The sequence below is a fragment of the Populus nigra genome, chromosome 19 (assembly GCF_951802175.1).
Source record: "Populus nigra chromosome 19, ddPopNigr1.1, whole genome shotgun sequence".
In the NCBI taxonomy this organism is placed as follows: domain Eukaryota; kingdom Viridiplantae; phylum Streptophyta; class Magnoliopsida; order Malpighiales; family Salicaceae; genus Populus; species Populus nigra.
The window spans coordinates 9,648,667-9,670,484 of record NC_084870.1 but is presented as its reverse complement, the minus strand read 5'-3'; the positions used below and the strand labels follow the sequence as shown (position 1 = coordinate 9,670,484).

The window sequence follows — 21,818 nt, the reverse complement described above, 5'->3', positions numbered from 1 at the left end:
GATTCAAAGATATAATTTATATTATTTTCTAACAAATTATATATATATATTTGAAAGAATTTAGCATTATTACGTGAAATTTTAATCGACTCTCAATAGAAAAATAATAAATAATGGAAGTTATATTTATCGAAGAGTTTGTATGCAGTGTCATGGAATCTCTTGAAGCCCAGAGTTAACTCTCACTCACCAGTTTCATCAAATCAGATAGGTTTAGTACAAATGTTCTACTTCCTGATTCTTGTTTTGTTTTAAATAATGAATTTTTCTTTTCTAAAAGTGGCTTGCCATTATATTTAAGCTCAATACGACACAGAAGCGATGTGCATGGCTCTTGAATTCCGAACAAGTCCTTGTTGTGGCATAGTATCGCAGGTTTTAACAAGGCAACGATTCACTGTATTAGTTCCTAGTTCAGAATAATTTTTTCTATTTCAGGAGTATCCATGCTTCTTGCGGGTAAATATTTTTTTTCCTCTGAGTTTTTATTTTAATTATTTGAACTCTAAGTTTTTTTTAAAAAAAATATTATTTTAATTAATTAAAAAAATCATGGTTTTTTTTAGTAACCTAGCTCATATCAAGTCTTTGATCAGCAGAATATTTAGTAACCTAGCTTATAACTAGCTAAACAAATAATACTGTGAAATGTAAAAAAATGCTGATACCATTAATGTTCTTAAAGCAAAATTTTATAAAAATTGACAAAACAGAAAAACAAAAGAATATCTTACCAGGTTAGCTGCAAGCTGCAATATATGTGGCTGTACGAAATCGGTGCAATCTCAGGGAAGCTGGTGCCGGACTATCAATTCTGAACAGTTTGTATTAATTGCAGAACTTTCAACATCAAAAAGTTAAAAAATATATCTGATTTTTAACCAGTAAAATCTGTGGTTCCCATTAATAAGAGGGTCATAAAATCTGTGGTTCCCATTAATAAGAGGGTCATACACTCAGGCTGCAGGGACCCAAGTGCATGCTAAGCTCCATATCTTGATGGATTTTTTTTTGTCATGTCTTCATCTCATTTATCTGCTACGACTTTTTGCTAGCACTTGATCTTAACTAAGCACAACCAAGTTGTTGGATTCTTAGTTGAAAAATCTGGTACCCATCGCAATGTCCCTGTCCCGACATTTTTGTTGAACATTTGTTTGTTGTTACTGCTAAGTGCTAACTATCCCAATTGACAGAAGAGGATCATCCTTTCACTTGAACGCTCAATCCATCTGTATTTCGGCTTTCCTATCCACCAGTCGCTTGCAGGCTGTTCACATGGAGGATAGGGAGGAATAAGACAGGCCTGACTTTTTAATCTAAAAACTGAAGAGAAAGAGAGCCAAATTATTTTAATCACTGTATCATTAAAAAAAAAATCATTACAACTATACTATCCAACCATGCCTGCGGCGCATAAGCTCTGTTGTTTAGCTCCATGTAAATGAGAAAATCCTGAATTGAAGGTCTAGACGAAGACCTCGTTGAGACTAATGTAATAACAGAAGGCCACAGATGAGAAAACTGTTTATAGCAAAGTGGCGAATCGAGAAAGATCTCATGTACTTGCGATTTGCAGGATCATCACAAAAATGGCAATAGATGAAGCAAAAGGCAGTGCATGGTTGGCTTGGAAGTCTTGAAACAGAGTGGTTGGATTGGACGTAAATGTCTACCATATTTGAAAATCTTGGTTGGCCATGTTTAAATAAAATGTCAAGGGATAGAAGAGATGAAGGGCTTTTCATTATTCAAAAACAAACTGTCTAGTTGCAATCCTGTTTGTTATTGGTCGGTAACAGAGACTATTCAGGATCATACATTTCTCGATTCTTAGCTCTAATCTCAAATCATTAATCCATCATTATTCTTAGTGAAATTTAACTGATTATAACACAATAAACAGTTGGGCTTGGCTCATGGCATGGCATTTAGAAGCTAAGAATTGTCCTTTGCCTGAAGAAGAAAGCTGGCAACTTTGTGAATCTTCTGGACACCATTGTTAATGGAGCAAGGTCTTCAATGGAAAGGAACCGAACAATTTTATGTGCAATTTCGACGGGACGGTTGCTAAGCCTGTCTAAAGTCTCCGCTGTTTCCATTGTTCGTGTGTGTGTGGAACTTGATAGAAAAAACGAAACGCCAGCAAATGATGAAAATAAATTAAATCGGACAGCAGAACCACCCGTGAATGTTTGATCTTGACTGATTCCGTTTCAATGGGTATATTTTTGTAAGAAATCAAAACCTGTTTAAATCTTAGGCTTTAAAATGCCAATTTGAAAGGGAAATATTATCTTACAACAATCCTTGGATTGTCATGGGAAAAACCATTTTTTATTAATATTTATTTCTGTGAAATTTTTGTTTTGAATAATATATTTGAAAATTTCTGTTTGTAAGAATCATTTTAAGAAATTTTCGGAACCGTCACTTCTTTATTTGAAAAGATAGTTCAGTACTCCACGGTGCGAAAAGTTGATTGGGCTTTAGGGCTTATGCAAGAAAAACCAACCTCTAGAAATAGTTACCTGCTCCCACTGAAACAAGTTTCAGAGCCTTTTTTTCTCTAAAATCTGTAACTTTAGCCCTCGGCCCTCTATTCAATGCCAAGGAGCGCCCAATCTTAAAAGCTGAAAAGGTGCCCAAGATATCCTGACCAACCAGGCCCAGAAACCCAACACAAATTGCTTTTTTAACCTTTTGTCTCCTCCTTCCACTGAATTTGGGAGATTTTCATTTCCCGTCGAACCTAAATTTAAATCCATGTACAAAAGGGTCTCCAACGCTGGAGGAGGGCTGGGCCTCCAACGCGTTTAACTTAACTGGAGTGTTACTAATTTTTTCTTTCTTTTTTTTATCAACATTTTGTAACTAAAAAACTATACAGATGGCGGGATTGGGTGTTTAAGAAAAACTTTTAACTGTGCTCTAAATTTTTTTGGAAAGTTTTAATCAAATTATTCCATTCAAATCTGCTTACATTTTAGTACTCTTTCCTTAAAAAAAAAATGGATATTCTTCAATGGGATTCTTAAGTTATTCGCTATTCTCAATTGCACACTTTCCTCCATATCCGTGTCAAAATTGCAGATTTATGTTGTCAAAATGACAACGTTTTGAAACAAACCTGACAGTTTATATATATATTGGTCACAAAGTTAACTGAAATTGTATAATGAAAATAATTCATATTTTAGAGATAAAATTCAGAGAATATAATTAACAATATATATGTTATAATTTAGAGACCAATTTGTCATTTGTCTAAGAATAAAAGAAAATGAATTGTTGCTGCAAGTCTGGAGCCGAGATTGGAATTATGCGTGAATCATTGTGATTATCGCATGTGGAGGTGGTGGCTCGTGCCTCAGAGCATCTCTATTGAGAAACATTATTAAAAATAAATAAATTGATAAAATAATATTTTAAACAGTATAAATATAACTTTTTTTATATAAATAAATGTTTTATTTTTTTTAATGATTTTGATGTTTTTTTTTCACATGGTTATATTTAATTGACTTATTTTTTTGTTGGCCCCACTTTGTTAGTTTTAACTAATAATAATATTTATAGAAAAAAAATACATTTTAACATTTTGTTTAACTTTTTTTTTTGAAGTATGAAAAACAAGTAAAAAAAAATCTAAATATTTTTTTTTAATTTTAGTTATTTATTTAGCAGCTTTGTTGGAGATGCTCTTACCCTGAGCTTTTCAGGGTTGGACTCTAATACTTAAACTTGAGGTTATTTAGAGGGATTGGAAGCCAATTTTCTTGATTAATTCAAATGCTAGCAGCCAATTCAAGTCTTGTTCAATATTAGAAACTCGCATTTGTGATTGTCAAATTATGTGAATCGAGAGGGAGAAAATTAAACATGGGTGGCACTTGGAAGTGAAAGTGCAAGAGGAGGAATGGATAATTGGGGTCATTGCATTTCGGTTTCCAAATATCCCACATCGAAAACAAAGAACATCACCTATCAGCAAATGCTCTATATATAGACAAGTAAACCCTATCTAAAATAAATCAGCCGCGCGGTGATCACAGAGCGAACTATTCTTTCGCCTTTTACTAAAGAATACCGTGTGACCGCCGCGAATAGCGGCATACTCTAATTTTTAGAGGAGCCTTCTTTTGTTGAGTGGCTCCAGCAATTATAGTCGAATCTTATTTTATAGCTCTTTCATCTTAATATACTTAATATCTGTCGTTTTCTCTATAATACGGGATTAGTTTCGAAGAATAATTTTGAGTCATTAACTCGAGCAAATTAAAGGGTTTATCAGTGTTCAGCTCGGTACAACTAAACCGAAATATGGGTAATGTGACTTGTTACTTTTTCAACGAGACTGCTGGCACAGCCGAGCATCGGAATACATGTCGTCTACAAGCTGAGAAGGTTGTGCAGTAGCCAGTGGTTAGTACATTCTTAGCTAACCAGCAGCAAGAAGACTACGTGAGTATACACTGCTTTAAGCACACAACTAAAGAATCTTTCCCACAGCACGCTGCTACCCAACCCAATCAACTACCAATCTGGTTGCTTCTAGCACAGCAGTTCAGACCTGTGCTTGAATTTGCAAGTTATACCGTCCGAAACCAGTCCCTGGTGAGTTGTGATCTTTAACATCTGAATTCGCTCCAACAGGTAGTACTGAAGCAGTGTTGCTCTGGTGGCTTAAAAACTACAACACTACATGGCTGCTCAGAAGTGCAAGGAAAACAACATACAAATCAGGTTTTGAATTTATGTTCTTGGCTGCTCAATTCAAACTATACAAGATGTAAGCATTTGTTTGAGATCTCTTTTTTCATTTGGATTATTGTCTTTTAACATGATAGATGTTAAAAACTCCAAACCAATGCAAACAAAACACAAACAGTAAATCAATCATGTGCCTAAGCTCCACGGACACCTTACTGTGGCAATTCCGAGACTGGAAAGTAGGCACTCATTCTTGTGAAATAGATAGCATCTAGCGAACGAGATTTTATTCATTTTTTTGTTGAGATGACATGTTAATTAACTTGTTTACCGAACGGGATGCGTTCATTTTGAATCGCACTATGCTAATTGCTGCCAAATTCAGTGTTAATTTTCATTTTGTTGAAAATTTGCTGGTTTTGAACGAATTCGTTGAAAATTTCTCCAACATGTCAGCTTTTCTTACTCAAGGTGTAAATTTGAACTGGAGCTAAATGATTGCACTGTACATATCAATTCAAATGACAAAGCGATCTGCGATCTGAGAGTGTCTGTAAAACAAAATAAGGACAAGAAAGAAAATATAATTTGTTTAGTCACCAAGTCTCAAACTTCACAAGTACTAAGAAGTCTAAAGGAGGAGCAGAATCCCACATCGACAAAAACCAACTTTCTCTTGTCTTTGTATAATAGACACGCAAAACAATGACCTTCTCCGAGCTCGGTCCCGTGGGCTTGTAATCCAATTGAAGTGGGACATTGATCCAGTCGTCGATTTACCAATTTTCTGGCCTGCCCGTTCCAAGCCTAGAGCTGAGCTATGTGATCCTAATGAAGGCCTAGATTAAATATAGGGTAAATCCAACTGGACCATCACTTGCCCATATTGGTTACTTGGGATCTAAGAAAACGAAGAGGAATAAGAAGTGGTTGGGGGGAGTCCTCGTTGAAAGATGTTCCATACAGTCTCAACTCTTTGCAATTGTAATTTCAAACCGCACACAAGTATACTAGGGCTCTAGGAGTGGAGCTGTTTTTTTGGCAGATACCTCCTGAAGCACAAAATTTTTTTACAGGCAGAATTTCATCATTCCAATCAAGATCTTGAAATGTTTAGGAATGCAGTGCAATTATATTTTCAAAAAAATTAATTTTTTATTATTAAAATCTAATATAAATTATATGTTTTGGATCGTTTTGATGTGTTGATGTTAAAAATAATTTTTAAAAAATAAAAAAAATATTTATATATATTTTAACACAAAAAATTATTTAAAAATTAAATAACTGTTACCATCCCGAAATACATATTAGATAATAATCACAAAATATCAAAGAGTTCTGTGGGAGTCGTACAAACATCTTTTCAATTTTTATGTTTTCAGTCTCTTGAGTGCTTGAAGTTTTGCGTCTTTACAACTATGCTAACTTTTATTTCCATACATAAGCCCTGACCTGGCCTTTAACCCTCAAACAAAACCCACCAAGTGAAGCCGAAGTTGTTAGAAATTATGCTCGTAGAAGCTCTAGAACACAACACCCTTCCCTATTCATTTCTTAGACCTCTATCAGTCTTCATGGTCCTATGAGATCATTTCCGTTTCAAAAGCTTGAATTTCATCCCCTCCAAGTTTGCAAAGAAACAAGAGTGGACATATTTACTTTATGAACTAATCCTCCACGTCTTCCCTCTCCCTAGGTACACCTCCAAAATGTTTAACTAAAATGTCCACAACCAAAGGCACCAAGTCCTTGCAGGGAACACTTTTCTTATAAAGCTCTCCTAAAAGCGAGTCACTCCCAACTCTTGCTCCTACATACACATCTGCTCCTTCACAAACTTTCCCATTTTCATCTCTTGCCATGCAGCCCAGGAACCCAAAACCGGCAACTTGCACCTGCCCACAGGTATTAGGACAGCCTGTCCAATGCATTCTCACTGATCGAGGCACTGACACTAACCTCTGCACCTCCTCGGTTACCTCCAAGGCCCTGGCCTTTGTTTCAATTATTGCTTGCCCGCAAAACTGGTTGCCAGTGCATGCTTACCAACACTTTCATGAGAAGAGGTCGTTCGGGTGAGAAACTGTCTTTCAATAGAAGATCTTTAAGTAAGGCTTCAATCTTTGAGTTCTCGATATTGGAAATTATGATGTTCTGCTCTGCAGTGAGTCTGAGTTCGCCGGGGCCATAAATGTCAGCTAGATGAGCTAGCCCATCCATGTCATCTGCTTGGACACGACCAACAGGAATGTGAAGACCTACGTAGCTAAAAGCCTAAAACCCTCTTGCTTCTGTGAATGGACACCGAAATAACCCCTCCTTTCCCATTGCTTTTGAATCAAATCTTCAGAAGATTCTCCAGCCATTGATGGAGCATTCTTTTCACTACTTCTGATCTGAATCCTTCAATGCCCTGCATTTATACAGAATTCGTTCGTTGAGGGAAATACTAAGTGAAGATAAGGGGAACAAATGACGTGTCAAAAGATGAACGATGACTCACAAGCTTGTCAATCAACCACCACATCATTCTTGTTTTTTGCCTGTTCCCTCTGAAGCCAAGATCTATGTAGGCCTCTAAAACTGCTCTGCAAATTGGGACTGCAAACTGGGAGGACATCATCAGCTGAGACCCAGGCATCAAGAGGAACTGCCTCAGCACGTCGCTTGGGACTAAAGAGCCCACCCACAAGAAAATTGAATCCAAACCGCAAGTCCTTCAAAGGAGGCACGTAAGCAAGATCATTGATGTGAGGATGCTCGTAAAGATCATGAGAACCCACAACACATACATTCCACTTCCTTGGCCTAGAAAGACAGAGAGAGGGGTTAAGGTCACTGAAAATAACTCCGCATTTATCACATTAATATAGAAGTGAGGAAACTTCCGAGTTAGTGAAAGCAGGATTGCCACGAGAATTGGAAGTGATAAATTGAGACAGCAAGTTGGTATAAGGCCCGGTATCAACAATCTCATCTGGATCAATCCCAGCAAGAGGATTCCCCACAGGGTTTCTAACGTTGTCCATGCCACTCTGCAGACATGTCAAACCAACTTCTGCAAGACTCTTTAGTATTTCTGGCACATCAGGCAACACACACCACGGATTTGCCAGTTTTTCTAGTTGTCACATCTGCCCAACCATCTTTCCCATATTTCCTTATCACACTCGCCAGGTATCTTGTTTGTGCACTTGTTGTTACCCCATTTGGTAACTTCAATCTGATCATAAATCTACCATCCGATCATTAAAAACAATTTACAGCAAGGAACTGATCTAGTAATCTTCAAAGCATTTAGATACAAAATGGATTATAGACAGTTAAATCAAATATACTTTTAAAGAATCTACTGAAACTTGACAAGTTAATGCTTACGTCAATGCTTCCTTCTGTGAAGGAGACCAAGCCACTTGAGTCTAACATCAATATCATCTTTACTGCTCTTCTCTTTGTCAATCTCATCCATCGACAACTTAGCTAGCTCCTCAATCCCATTTTCCATGAAAAGCTTCATTGGCTCTGTCTTTATCTTCACTTTCTCTTGAGGATTAATCCCTTGTCTAAACTTCTCTTTCAACACATAGTATCCATCCCTCTCATCCACTCTTGGTTCCAACCTCCCTGCATCCACTGGCTGTGCCACTGTGGGGGGTCCAGCGAAAAGTCTTTGTCTTGCAGAGGAGCTTGGAGTTGCGTGTGACAAAGGTGGTGTAAGAAAACGAACTGAAAGCGATGACATGATGATGGTAGATAGTTACTAGTGAAGTGTGGATATTTGTTAGAGTTGTTGGTTTTTTCTTGGGACAGTTGCAAACAAAAAACAAATTAAGGATCTAGTCGCGCGCGCCTGCTAGGGCCATGTATTTCCTCTTGACTGGATATTTTAGAACTGGCTGCTGCTGTGTCTGAAAAGCATCCGTCCAATTGTCAACCCTCAATATCTAGCGACCTAGCCCAACAATACTGAAAACTTATCATTTGATCTGCATGTAAGCCACCGTATTAGTAGTAAAAGTACCACTAGTTGGAGCTTGCTCCAACAGGTAGTGCTAAAGCACTGTTACTCCGGTGGCTTAACAGCCACAATATTAAATGCCACCAATAAGCTCTTGGAAACTAATGAGTTACTCAGAAGTGCAAGGAAAACAACATAAAGAACTGGTTTTGAATTTATGTCTTCGGCTGCCTAATTCAACTATACAAGATGCTAGCATTTGCATAACACTCATGATCAATGCAAACACAACAGCCAACCAATCATGTGCCTGAGCTCCACCGACACCTTCGCATCTAGAGATCTGGACTTTATTCCTTATTTAATAAAATGACATGCTAATTAACTTGTTTACCAAACGGGAAGCATTCATTTTGATTTGCATTACACTAATTGCTGCCGAGTTCAGTCTTACCTTTCACTTTCTTGGTTTTTAATGAATTCATTGAAAAAATTTTCAAGCATCTCAACTTCTCTTACTCGGGGTGTAAATTTGAACAAGATCTGGATGTATCCTGCTATGTATACACATATCCATTCAAATGACAAAGCGATCTGCAATCTGAGAGAAGAAGTGTCCATGTCTATGGAAAATAAAACAAGAACAACAAAGAAAAAGACGACTTGTTTAGTCACCAAGTTTCAAGCTGCACAAGTAGTAGGGAGGAGCACAATCCCACATCGACTAAAACTTACTTTGTCTACTTCGTTATAGTGGACACGCCAAACAAGGAAAATCGCCGAGCCCGGTAGCGTGGGCTTGTGATCCGAGTGGAGGCATTAAGGTGATGGAACGTTGATCTTGTCCAGATGGCTGGGTCTAGCGTGATGAATTTCTGGCCTGCCCGTTCCAAGCCAAGAGCTGAGCCATGTGACCGCAGCGAAGGCTTGGGTTGCTTGTCTCCTAAAGTGGGGGGCAATGCGTGAGGCTGGTTTCACAGAGCAGCGACAACCTCCCGCTCCTGGCAGTGGAAGGATAACAGGCTGTTGTCACCTAGGCTCATATGGTCTGATGGGCTGATAAAACTGGACCATCACTTTTAGTTTTTTCCCTGCATTTAAATCATTGTTGTACTGTGGATTGTAATATTATTAATCTCGGCCTGGGTTTTGAATTCTAGCTGTTCTTTTCGCGTGTTATTTAGCTTGCAGTGTGTCATTAGCAGCTCACTCTGGGTTCAATCACTTCCTCTATGCTGTTTCTTCCTTTTGGCGTGCGCTGATGAAGTATCTAGGGGAGGAGATGGACTCCTACGAGTATTTTGGTGATGTCTTCTTCTGTGATTGACTGATTACTTTTCGAAATCATTAATATTTTATTTTCAAAATAATTTATTTTGGTGATGTCTTATTACTTTTTTAAAAACATGTTTTGTGGTCTTTTTATGTTTTTTTTTAGTGCTAGGATTTTTTTTTCCAGTCTGCCGCATAGTGCAGGTCATAGACTAGTCATAACTATTAACAAAACCTGTTTGATGTGGGAAAATTATTGTGTAAATGCCTTGATTTATGTAGATTGTAATAGTGAATTTGCATTTTTGTATTTTTAAAAAAATTCTTAAGACTGTCTTTCAAAGGCAAAATTGTCTTTTTGCTAGGTTCAATTGTCATTTTAGATTCGTTCTGAGATATCTTGATTTTTTTAATTTTTTTTACAGCGATGCAATTACTTGGTTACTCTTAAAATAAAAACTTTGTTCCAAGGTGTTTATATGAATTTTTACTAACTATGCATGGTATAACTACTCTAATGCCCTTGCAGTAAAAAAAATTCTTAGGCTTTACTTTGGAGGCATGTTTGAGATTTCACATTTTTTATTTTTCCAATATTCATGTGGTCATAAGAGTGATTTGATAATTTAATTAATAAAAAGTTAATTTTGTGTTCATGGAACACGCCAACAAGTGAGTCTCCTTTTCGTCTTTGAGTGGTGTGTGTAGCGACTCACAGAAATGAAAAAATGGTTTTCTTAATGTGTTTTAATTCGCAACGGTTAATTACAAGTAGTTTGATAATGATTGAATTTCTTCTCTTTTTTTTCATTGTTTTTTGTGCTTTCCCTTACAACATTTCACAACCGCCCTTTAATTTTTGTTTTTCTTATGATCCGGTCCTTGTTCTTTTAATTAATTTTTTAAATTTTGAATTAATTTATAGAATTGAATTTTTCTTTTTGATAGCTATTTATTTTATTTTATGATTTATTAAAAAAATTACAATTTAATCCCTATTATCTTGATTGTTATTTTTTTAACCTTGGCAAGTATTTAAGATTGTTTTTTTTAATTTCACCATTCAATATTAAATTGAGTTTTTTGATTGATTTCAGGTCTAGAATTTAACGGATTGTGAATTTGAAAAATTAACCTAGGTTTAAGAGAATTGTTCAAGTTCATTAGTTGTTTTTTTTCTTTTTAAAACTCATATTTTTTTAGTTTCATCACTTGGTATTTTATTAAATTGGATATTGAGCTTTATATTTTTTTAATTCTTTATATAGGATTTCTCATTGCTTTTAAAAATTACTTAGGTTATCTTGAGTCTTTTTTTATTTTTTTTATTTTTTGGATTTAGATTTTTTAAAAAGATTTTTTTAATTAAATTAACTGCTCATTATTTATTTTTAAAAATATATCGTTTAGTATGTCATCATTTCTATTTATTTTAAGGTTAAAAAAATATTTAGCTCGCGACGCAACATGATGTAAAAGAACGTTTGTTTGTTTTTTTCCTTCTTTTTTTAAGATCATGTTTTTTTGGACTTATCTTTCAACATTTAACTTATTTGGATATTGTGCTTTTTTTTTTGTTTGTTTCTATATGATTTTTCATTAATTTTAAAAATAACATAAGTTATCTTGGATTTTTTGTTATTATTCATTGTTATTTTTTTTTAATTATATTATTAAATCAATTTGGCTTAATAGATCTAGTTAAGTCAATTATTTAAGTTTTAACTTTTTTATTTAAAAAAATTGGTCCAAGTCACATTGTAATGCGAGCCACCGTTCTAGATATGCTTGAGCACCTTGTTTGGATTTTTTTATTAAATATTTTTACCATTTCAAGCCTTTAATATTTGTTTAATTTAAATTAAGGTTTATAATTTATTTCAATTTAAATTTTATAGTGTTGTCCCGTGCTCATACTTCAAAATGAGAATATAAGGGGGTAAACATGAATAGTCTTAATTAATCCAATAAGTTAGTATTTTTTTTTAAATTTAATTTAATATATCAACACCTCAATATTTTTTTTTAATTTAATTCAATATATCAACACCTCAATATTTTAAAAATTATTTATCCATTATATATTGAACTTTTGGATTCCTAGCATTTTTATATTTTTTTTATAAGGTTATAAAAAAATAATCTGATCCCAGTCAAATTCTAATTCCGATATCTAATAATATTCTCTTAAATCCCCGAAAAAGTCCTCTACCAAATCATCACGGGAACTTCTCTAGGACCTAGGCTTTTCAAGTGGATTCCTAAGAATATTCTTTTCGACATCAGCCAGATTCGTAACATTAATTAAAATGTGTTTGTTTTTTTAATTAAAATATTTTAAAAAATACCACGCTCGCAATTTCAAACAATACTCAAGTCATCTTCACCCTCACACAGTAGAGTAACAGTTTTGTGTTTTTTTTTAAAAAAAAAATCTTAGACTTATTCCCTGGAACCTATTACTAGACACGACCCTGAAAATGATGGTTTGTGGAGGTAGAATGAGATGATACTGTCAATAAGATGGAGAATCTTGAAAAAGTATAAGGGGATGTTCTTGATATATAAGTGCATTGCTAAGAACACTATCGAAAACAGCGTTTACAAATAGATTTCTGGGAGTTGAGATTGCTATGCCTCACCAAAGACACCTTCGACAAGATCGAGTTAAGGCTATGTCAAACCAGAAGAATATCTCAAATGATTCACCATGCACCACCAAGGTCAGTGAAGGGTTTACCCCAAATAACCCAACTTCCCAGCAAGCTATAGCACTTCATTGCTCATGCAAAACATCAGATACAAGGAGGCCAACGGAAAAGGATGGAAGCAACCCTCCAAACAAATCACCTTGACTTCCTTGCACACATTTTAACAAGAAGCTCAAAATTAGCAATCGTAGTCGTCAGAATTCAGAAATCGTCCTAGACAAATATCACCTCAAACTTTGCACATGGGTTGACTTCCAAGTGATTCTTGAAATCATTATCAGTGTTGAATTTGTAAGAGTACAGAGCTTGCCTCTGTGTCATGCCTACAGGGTATACTCTGTAAACTTTAAAATCGTCTCCTCCCCTTATGCTTTCAGGTCTTTCCTGCTTCCAGATGGGCACATGCTTCAAAGACTTAAACTTCTTGAGCACTGCAGCCTCTAGAGCCTTTACAGTTAGATTGCCAGACCTGCATAACATGGTTTTGTCAATGTTTTATAAAATGCAGACTAGTTAATTTTTCTAAAATATTAAACAGAAAGAGAAGGAAAATTTGAATATCTGGCCTCTGCATCCAGATTAAATCATTGACCATGTTGCCACAAATATGCTAAACCAAGCAAGGGGCCAAAAAGGAGGGGGAAAGGGGGGGAACACACAAAATAAATCAAACATGAATCACACTTTCACTTCTCACTGGGTTTCAATTCCCAAATTCAAACAAGACAGATGCAATGGTGACTCAACTAGTGATGTGGATTTGTGTGCCTTTGTTTAACTTGCATACACAGGTTCATGGATAGATAACTGATACGCAATAAAGACAACAATACTCATCAGATTGATGACCTTACCTCAAGAAAATGGACTCCATCTGAAATCTTCCTCTCTCTCTTACATATAAATGATACACGGTCTCTAAGTCTTTGGTGCATCTGCAGGGACGCCTCTTAAACCCTGGGCTATTTTCCTCTTTCTCCCGAATCATAGTAGCAAGGTGAATGCAAAGACGGCATGATGAGTGTACTGCTGCCATATCTACCAGTGCCTTGAAAGAATCAGATGGGCCCTCGTATTTCCACCTAATTGATGGACAGCTCTCAATGAGGAACTATGGGGAAATAACAAGAAATATCTCTAGAAAACATTCCAGTCACCCAATATCAACTGAAAATTAACAAATCATTATCGTACTGGATAAGATTAAGTTGTACCTTAATGATTGATTGTAGGCATCAGGATTTTCTCCAAGGTATTTCATGGTCTTCGCAATTGAATCAACATCTTCTAGCTCCTTGATATGTAAAATTGAGTTAGGTGCAGGAGCAAAATCTTGAATATTTGGAGCACCAACTACCACAGGTATGGTTCCTAAAAAAATTGGTTTCAGTATCCATTATCACTATACAAATCCCGATAAAAAATTTCTAAAACATTTGCAAACTCAAAAGCAAAGACACATGATAGTATTTGGCAACAACAGTTGTAACACCCACACTTATTGAGAGAGAGCAAGCTCACATACCAGCAACAAGAGATTGGAAGAATTTTTCTGTGACATAATCCTCCTCATTGGAATTCTCAAAAGCCAAGCTAAATTTGTAACGCTTCAGAGTCTTTACTTTATCCACTGCATAACATATATTACAACAATAATAAATGATAATGCTTAGCTAAACAAATACGTGAATATACCTGATCATGTATCATATCACAATGCAGCCATCACTTAACAGACTTAATTTGACTTGAAAGAGGCACGTGAAAATTTAAAAGAGGAAACACGTCATCTAAAACAAGAATCATGCATGACTTACCAAAGATGAAAGTCAATTGCATCATGAAATGAATCTATAAAATTACCAACAAACAACGAAGTTGTGTATCGGATATGAACAAAATTGTAGTTCCAATGGCCAAATAAACAGGCCAAAAATCTAATTCAAGAGCAAAAACTGGGAAATCCCACTATTTCCAAGCAAAAGTTGTGATAGAAACATAATGGCATCTCAAGGGGAATGTGACAGTGATCTCAATAGTTCAATGGAAAACATAAAACCTGTGGAAAATACCATATATTGAAAGGATTTTGGCATGCTCACCTCTTCCGTCATGGTTCCGATGGCAGTTACCATAGGAATCTATGTTGATGTTCGACCTTTCAAGTCCATCAAGTGCTTGCAAGCGGAAGTTGCGAGCACCACAATTGGAAATGAAAGCAGCTGCAAGTGCTTTCTCAGTCTTTGGCTGCACTGGTGCCATGATATCATACTCAGCCCAGGAAAAATATCCAACTGGCACATCTGAGGAGAGACTCGTTGTCATTACAACATCATATCCCCTTCTAATTCATAAGAAAACCAAAGCATCAGTTTAATCATCTGAAAAAAGAAATTATAGATCTGAGTAATTGAATATCAAAAGAAATGCACTTGAGAAGAATGGCAGGCAGTTATTTTCAACTTCAGCATAAAAATTGCAGATAGCATGCTCTATTGTAGAAAGTGTTCACATATTATCAATTCATTTCTAGAATACTAACATGCACCACACCATGAATCTCAACATCACGTGCCAAAGTAGGACCAATGTCCAATGATGCAGAAAAAGTGAATATCTTGCATAACCAACTATTTGAGCATCACCAAAAACATCTCTGGAAATTTTTTGTGTACCCTCTAGTCCCACTATATATCATCAAGAGAAGAAAGAACTCTGCAAAAAGGAAAAGCTCAAATTCTGAACATTCATTGCATTCTGAAAACCATTTTGGTCCCTAATGGATCAAAATTTTGAAATCAATCTCTGTATTTAAGGGAGTTGTTTAAAAATAATTGACTCAACATTTGGTATTCAAACATCTCTATATCTTGTGCTTCAAGTGACCGAGTTTATTGCAAATCATAATTGGAGAGCTTCACATCTAAATTTGAATGGTAGACTTGAACTATTCAAATCCAAACAACAAGAAGAGGCCATAATTTAGGAACTACAAGAGGCCATTTAGGAACTACAAACACAGCCACGATAATTTATACTCACTAGAGTTTCTTATAGCTCAGAGCAAAATGTTTTTTCAAAATTCAATCAAGTCAATTTGGATAGTGCTTACCCACCGTCGTGCGTGGGCAATATTGTTCTCTGCATAGTAGGAAGCTGATTCCATCGACCTTAACACACTAGCTGTTCCACCTTGTTGAGGCAAGCCAAATCCAGCATCTGGCTTCTTACTGGGGTTAAATCCAAACTGACATTCCACCCCACATGTGTTCCACTCCTAAATAAAAATGCATAGATCCAAGTTACAAAACCACTGAACCACATAATGACAAAAAAAAAAAAAACCTTAATTTTTAGAACCTATGACAATTGAGTTGTTGAAATCAATAAAGCTGAAAAGGGGAAAGAAACTGTACATGAGCTACTTCAATGTCAAGTTTCTTCAGCTTGTTTTCCATCTCATATATAATCAATTAACTCAGCTAAACTAAATCAAAACCATAATTCAAAACAGCTAATTACAGTCAACCACACGAATCATCTTCTTCAATTCCCCATGTCTTAAACAAACCATTTAAACATAAGAACTCTATTATTTGTGGGTTCTCCTCTAAAAACCAATCCTCCATGGAATCATCGGGAAATGGTCCAAGTCCTAACCTTCATTGCTCTATACATATACCACTACTAGCCCCCTGAACATAATTAGTAAATTCTTAACTATATCACACTCAAAATTCATAAAAAAATTGAATAATCACAAAATTCACCAAGTAGCAAAAAAGAACAACAATAATAAAAAATCATATCCCATAAATCTTGAAAAAGGAAAGTTCAAATCCAACAAACCTTTTCCGCTCCAGCGACCAAAACGGGATCTTTATTAAAATCTCTTGAATAAACCACAGCATCCTCCTTTTCTAACCACTCCTCACAGCTATCTGACTCCGAAGTTCCATTACTATTATCCATATTCACTGTTTCCAATCCAAAATCATCACTTTCCACCATATCAGCAGATATAGTTGACCTGTAGAAAAAACTATCAGCCCAAGAATCAACTAAATCGGCATTTTTACCCATATCAAGACGACCCAGAAAGGCGATCTCTGCTATCACCACAAGAGCAACAAAAATTGGCAAAAAATTTGACCACTTCATTTTAAAGATTGAAACTTGAGTAGAATTTGATGGTGACCCATCTGATACAGGCAACCCTTCTTGTGATGCTGTTGCAGCTCTTGATCCTCTTAGATTTGTCAAAACACCCATCAAGCAAAAATCCCTCTTTATAACAAATGTAGAAACGAAGAATAAGTATTAAAAAGGGAAGTTTGTTTTTTTCTTTCTTTGTTTGATGATTTTAGGTGGTGAAGCTGTTATTTGTGTGTCTCACCCCAAAAAAAAAATAACAGAGAAACATCATTAAATGAGGCTTTGGTTTTTGAAGGTTCTTGTTTCATGCGTTTCTTCGGCTTGAAAGGAGGATAAAGTTTTCAGGTAATAAGACTTTGTGGGCTATGAGGGTATTTTGGTCCCCTTCTCCTTGTTCAAAGTCACCGGAGAAAGTTGAAATCTTTGGATATTTTATTTATTAGCATTTGATGGCGTGTGGACCGGAGAGAAAGAGAGAGAGAGAGAGAGACCAAAGGGGTAAATCTTGATTAGAAGGAGATTGCTTTGTGAATGAACAAATTACTAGGAGTTAAGGTGTACCTCTGTACACACAAGCATAATATAGCGAAAAACTATGTCGAGTATAGTGACCGAGTTATTGGTGTCAAGTGTCAACAACCAATTAGAGGTTGGGAAGTGGGTTTGTTTGAGGATACGAGTCCCACCTCCCACGTGTAATCTCACTGCCGGTCAATTTCTTTACTGTTTTGTGTTTTAACAGCGCTGGCCAGAAATATGTTTTGGGAATCTAGAGCAACATAATAAATATTTCAAAAAACAGCTTAGATTTATACAATTGCATTTGTTATCAATAGCATAATTCTTTTTAAAAAAATATATACATTAGTTGCGTTACAATATACCCCGATATAATCTTTCTAGATATTTTGAATTACATAATCAATTAATTTTCTTTGATTTTTTCCGTTTTTCTATTGGGAACAACATAGCCTCAAAAAAATATAAAATTTCATTGTTTCTAACAATGCAATACAATTTTTTCAAATATCTCTTGAATTGGTGCTAGTTTACTAAATTACTTTTTTTACCGGTGCTATTTTAAAAAAACAAAATACCCCAAGTTGTTGAGATGATTCTAAAGGCCCATTTCAACTACTAATCCATTATTAGGTTCGATGGGCATTCTCCATCGGTAATGGATTAACTGATTTGGTTAACAAAGCAATCTAATAGAGATTGATGTTACTATGTTCGGTTAGATTTTTAATGTAAGGATATTATGGGTGAAATGGATAGATGTGGTGAACCCATTTAGGTTTAACCGGAAAAAGTAAAAAATTGAAGCCCTACCAGAAACATTGTACTATACTTTCGGAGAAAGGGAAAGAAGAACCTGAAGATTTCGGTAGATAGATAGCCTTAGTTCGTCCAGTTCCGAGGAGAATGCAGTGCCCTCTTGGGTTTTCCTTTGCTCGTTCAATTTTAACAAGCTCACTTCTCCTTCTTGTAATGCACATATGAGGTAAGAAGCGTGAGCACGCGGAGGATGGAGATCCGAAGCAGTCTGGCCTTCTGGAGAAGGGCTTGCGGCATCATGGATATAACATTTACCGATTTCTTCTAGGCCTTGTGACATTAATAATCTAAGCATTGAAGTTTACAGATTTTCCATTAAAAATATAAATCTGTTGCTCTTAACCCTGTTCATATTGTACATTACAAGAAGAAATCTGTGAACAGATTTATGATATAATTTTATAGGTTTGGGACTCAAGTGGGAATGGATAAATAGGTTTGGGACTGAATTAAAGTTTCCCCTTGAATTGACTATGATATAACTTTGAAATTTCTCACGCACATTGGATCAAAACTACATGGGGGTTCTTCTCAAGTTCACAACTAAAACTACGATTATGATATTGACAGATTCAACAAAAGTAACATAATTGTCTATAAATCACCTGACCATCCACAGCCATTTTACTTCTAGAAACACTCCCACTGCTAACGCCACTGCTCCAAATATAAAAAATATTTGCCATATATAGCATCTTCTCCATCGTGTACATCTCTATTCAAGAATTTTCTATAGAAAAAGGTTCAGGATTTATTCGGTGTACAAAACTGGGCAAATAAATAAATAAAAGTGCAACATATAGTTTAAAAAAGCTTGGTAAAGTCAACTTCGAACTGCCCATTCAAGCATATCGCACAGCAGATATGAATATCATCATCCCAACAGAATTCTACTGGCAAAAATCTTCAGACGGTATCATTTTCAGCGAGAAGAAGGTTACCCATCAAAATCTTGCTATCTGCAGTTTCCTCAAGATGACTCATCAAATGGGCAAGAGCTTGCATTCTCTCCTGTGTTTTCAGGTATTGGAATCAAAAGTAACCTTTTAAAACTTCAAATCCATGTAAAGCTTAGCTCCCTCTTAAGAAATAATGCAGACAGTTTTGGCGGACAAAGCTATTGGGGTTTTCTGACAACAATTCTTGATGCACATGTGCCTCCCTTTCAGAGGAAGATTGACTGGCAGTTGAAACATCTCTCGTATCAGACCTTGTGAATGGCACAGCCTAATAGATTTGACAAAAATGAGACTCCATACTCACAAAATCTCAACACCCTTGCATTATACTTTTACCATATTTGTAAATCAAGACTTAACATACAGATACAACATTAATCACATTACTTGATCATTGCTTGAAGCCTCGGCTCCAGATGTCCTCAATCTTTTCACCATGTGGACACAGCTCAGCATCTCTCCTTCGTCTTCTTCAACAAAGTTCTGATCTGAGACTTCTGAAGAACCAAACAATTCAGCAAAAACAAAACTTCTCTGCAAGTAGAAAAGCTACTTTGTTCCACAATATAATCTATAAGTTTTTGCAACTTGAGTGAGTGACACTGTTTCCATAACTGTCAGTGGCATTGCTTTGCATACAAATTATTGACGTGCACAGCATTTAAACCACATACGAATTAAGCATTACATGTAGACAGACAATGCAAGCGCATGGAAAAGGTGAGAGAAACTACTGAATCTGCCAATATTTTTTATTCCAACTCACGCAATCTGAGTTCTAGCCAAAAATCAGTGTAAAATATGTGAAACCAGAAAAACCAATTACATTTGTAAATTGCGTGAGCAGAGAATGCATGAAGCCTTGACTGATAAACACAACAACATTTTCAGTTCTTTTTCCTGGTCTGTATAACAAAAAGTTGAGCATATGTTCCCACGGGCAAGGGCGAGTGTCCATGAAAAGTGTGTTAAGGTAACAGAGAAAGTGAGAGGATGATAATGCAAGTCCTCTCACAACATGATGTAACAAGGCAGTTAATCAATTTGCAGTATGACTAGGCATTTTTTTTACTGGTGTCAGAAGCAACTGTAAACTAATTGATACCTATTGTGCTGCCAATATAATTCTGATAACATAAGCAGCACACAGGGTGTTGTTCTGAACTTCTTGCCAATCCACCAAAGCCAGTTGCATTCTCTCTTGCATGAACCCCCCCACCACAATATACACTGTGCCCTTGAAGATCATGGTGTGCAGCTTTACACTGGTTTCCTGCAGACGCCAAATGACACATCGCCGGAGTAATGTCCTTGACAAAATGAGAATCGGCAGTACTTTCCAACAATGGCTCATTCCTTTTCTTCTGCCGAATACTATCTCGAAGAACCATGAACTGAAACATAACCAAGAAGCACATAGAACGACAAAATATAACTTATGTACGGGGGAGTTAGAGATTTGAAATACCAGGATTAAAGATCCCCTAACCTGGTGTGGCGATGAACATGGCCTCCCTCCCATCTCGCCCAACCAACCACGCAAACGAATGGAATGGTGCAATTGATTATTAACAAATGACGCTTCTAATGAGGCAAGATATAACCCATGCTTCTCATCTGTCCACACGGCAGATGTGCCCTGCTACAAAAAAAGTAATTTTTTTTTTACTAAAAATTGACCAGGTGATAAAACACAAGAATTTATCAGCTACTTGATGATGATAATAATAATAATAATAATTAAATGAGCTAAGGAAATTAATTAATTCGCTAACAGATTTTCCAAAACTTTACCTCAATGAAAGTTGATTTTTTGTTTCCTCTTTTCTGGCGTAAATTTTGACTTGTTTTTAATAATGCAACAATTGCAAAAATTAGAAATAAATACTCGAAAACAACTAAAAGAAAAGGAAAAAATTCACATATCTTGCAAAAACTCTGCAAATCAAGAATAAAAACACAAGCTTTTCAGATGATCCTTAAATTCATTGCCAAGGAAACAAAAAGATTACGAGAGAGTGAAATTACCGGTCTTGCATTCGCGTCGTCAAGGGTTAAACCAGAGGAGTCTGAGTTCGACCGAGTCAACTCACTGTTCTTCTTCTTCTGATCCGGTAACGGAACATTGCCTCTGAGATTCTCTTCCATTTATCCGTTATCCTTTAAAGTATTTTTTTAAACTCCTTGTTTTTTGGTCTCGGACAACAAAATATGAAAATCGTTTTCCTTTAATTTCGTTATGGAGAGAGAGAGAGAGAGAGAGAGAGGCCGCGTTAATTTTGCTTGTTGGGAAAAAAAAAACCAAGAGGGGAGGGGAGGGGAGGGGAGGGGAGCGGGGGGCCATTAGAGGCTCCACATGGAAACGCTTTTGCACGTGTCAGTGTTAACAGAAAGGTGTCACGTCAGCACATGCTGTTAATATCTTCGTGTACTGGGAGCCAGATATTTTTGAGTGAGTGCCTGTTTGGGGATATTTTTTCCTTAAAATAAGAGAGATTGGGTTTATGAGAATTTTTTCGAAAATTAAGATGTTTTAGAAAAAATGGTAAACTAGCGAGAGAGAAAAGATTTTGAAAAATAATATAGTTTGTTAAAAATCACAAATGAAAACTACAATTTTTTTTAAAAAAAATAATAATTGAAAATCGCGACATTTTAAACAAATATATAAAATTCATTGACATAAATTTTAGTAGGAGGGAGAAAATT

The 21,818-nt window shown here is 35.8% G+C and overlaps 2 protein-coding genes, 1 non-coding gene and 1 pseudogene across 6 annotated transcripts; 1 reads left to right on the top strand and 3 right to left on the bottom strand.

Annotated features, from left to right (window-relative positions):
* Positions 1–4,036: 4,036 nt before the first annotated feature.
* LOC133680699 (U5 spliceosomal RNA) lies at positions 4,037–4,155 on the top strand. The gene has a single exon (XR_009836379.1). It is a non-coding gene; the product is annotated as a U5 spliceosomal RNA (small nuclear RNA).
* Positions 4,156–6,178: 2,023 nt separating this feature from the next.
* Positions 6,179–8,458, bottom strand: LOC133679450 (ferredoxin--nitrite reductase, chloroplastic-like; annotated as a pseudogene).
* Positions 8,459–12,479: 4,021 nt separating this feature from the next.
* LOC133680000 (glycoprotein 3-alpha-L-fucosyltransferase A) lies at positions 12,480–17,340 on the bottom strand. 2 transcript variants are annotated; one of them, XM_062102771.1, is made up of 7 exons: positions 16,507–17,340; positions 15,774–15,934; positions 14,760–14,998; positions 14,183–14,287; positions 13,872–14,028; positions 13,512–13,739; positions 12,480–13,126 (listed from the first exon to the last, which is right to left on the bottom strand). In XM_062102771.1, the coding sequence occupies exons 1-7, from the start codon at positions 16,927–16,929 to the stop codon at positions 12,871–12,873; spliced, it is 1,569 nt and encodes a 522-aa protein (XP_061958755.1). In that variant the 5' UTR covers positions 16,930–17,340; the 3' UTR covers positions 12,480–12,870. The 2 variants fall into 2 exon arrangements, with proteins under 2 accessions (XP_061958755.1, XP_061958754.1); XM_062102770.1 differs by having other exon boundaries at positions 14,760–15,001; positions 16,507–17,339.
* A 1,468-nt stretch (positions 17,341–18,808) lies between these two features.
* LOC133680001 (uncharacterized) lies at positions 18,809–21,390 on the bottom strand. 3 transcript variants are annotated; one of them, XM_062102772.1, is made up of 5 exons: positions 21,138–21,390; positions 20,599–20,751; positions 20,215–20,503; positions 19,497–19,606; positions 18,809–19,377 (listed from the first exon to the last, which is right to left on the bottom strand). In XM_062102772.1, the coding sequence occupies exons 1-5, from the start codon at positions 21,255–21,257 to the stop codon at positions 19,222–19,224; spliced, it is 828 nt and encodes a 275-aa protein (XP_061958756.1). In that variant the 5' UTR covers positions 21,258–21,390; the 3' UTR covers positions 18,809–19,221. The 3 variants fall into 3 exon arrangements, with proteins under 3 accessions (XP_061958756.1, XP_061958757.1, XP_061958758.1); XM_062102773.1 differs by having other exon boundaries at positions 20,599–20,748; XM_062102774.1 differs by lacking the exon at positions 21,138–21,390 and adding an exon at positions 20,904–21,025 and having other exon boundaries at positions 20,599–20,748.
* Positions 21,391–21,818: the final 428 nt, after the last annotated feature.

Bases quoted from the DNA above. Each gene is read 5' to 3' on its own strand.
- LOC133680000 (XM_062102770.1), bottom strand. From the start codon at position 16,929: ATGGGTGTTTTGACAAATCTAAGAGGATCAAGAGCTGCAACAGCATCA. The intron at 14,029-14,182 runs GTATGTGAGCTT...CAATTTTTTTAG, and splicing joins CTTCCAATCTCTTGTTGCTG to GAACCATACCTGTGGTAGTT. The intron at 13,740-13,871 runs GTACAACTTAAT...TCCATCAATTAG, and splicing joins GCCTACAATCAATCATTAAG to GTGGAAATACGAGGGCCCAT.
- LOC133680001 (XM_062102772.1), bottom strand. From the start codon at position 21,257: ATGGAAGAGAATCTCAGAGGCAATGTTCCGTTACCGGATCAGAAGAAG. The intron at 20,752-21,137 runs GTAATTTCACTC...CTTTTTTTGTAG, and splicing joins ACGACGCGAATGCAAGACCG to CAGGGCACATCTGCCGTGTG. The intron at 20,504-20,598 runs GTTAGGGGATCT...GTTATGTTTCAG, and splicing joins CATGTTCATCGCCACACCAG to TTCATGGTTCTTCGAGATAG.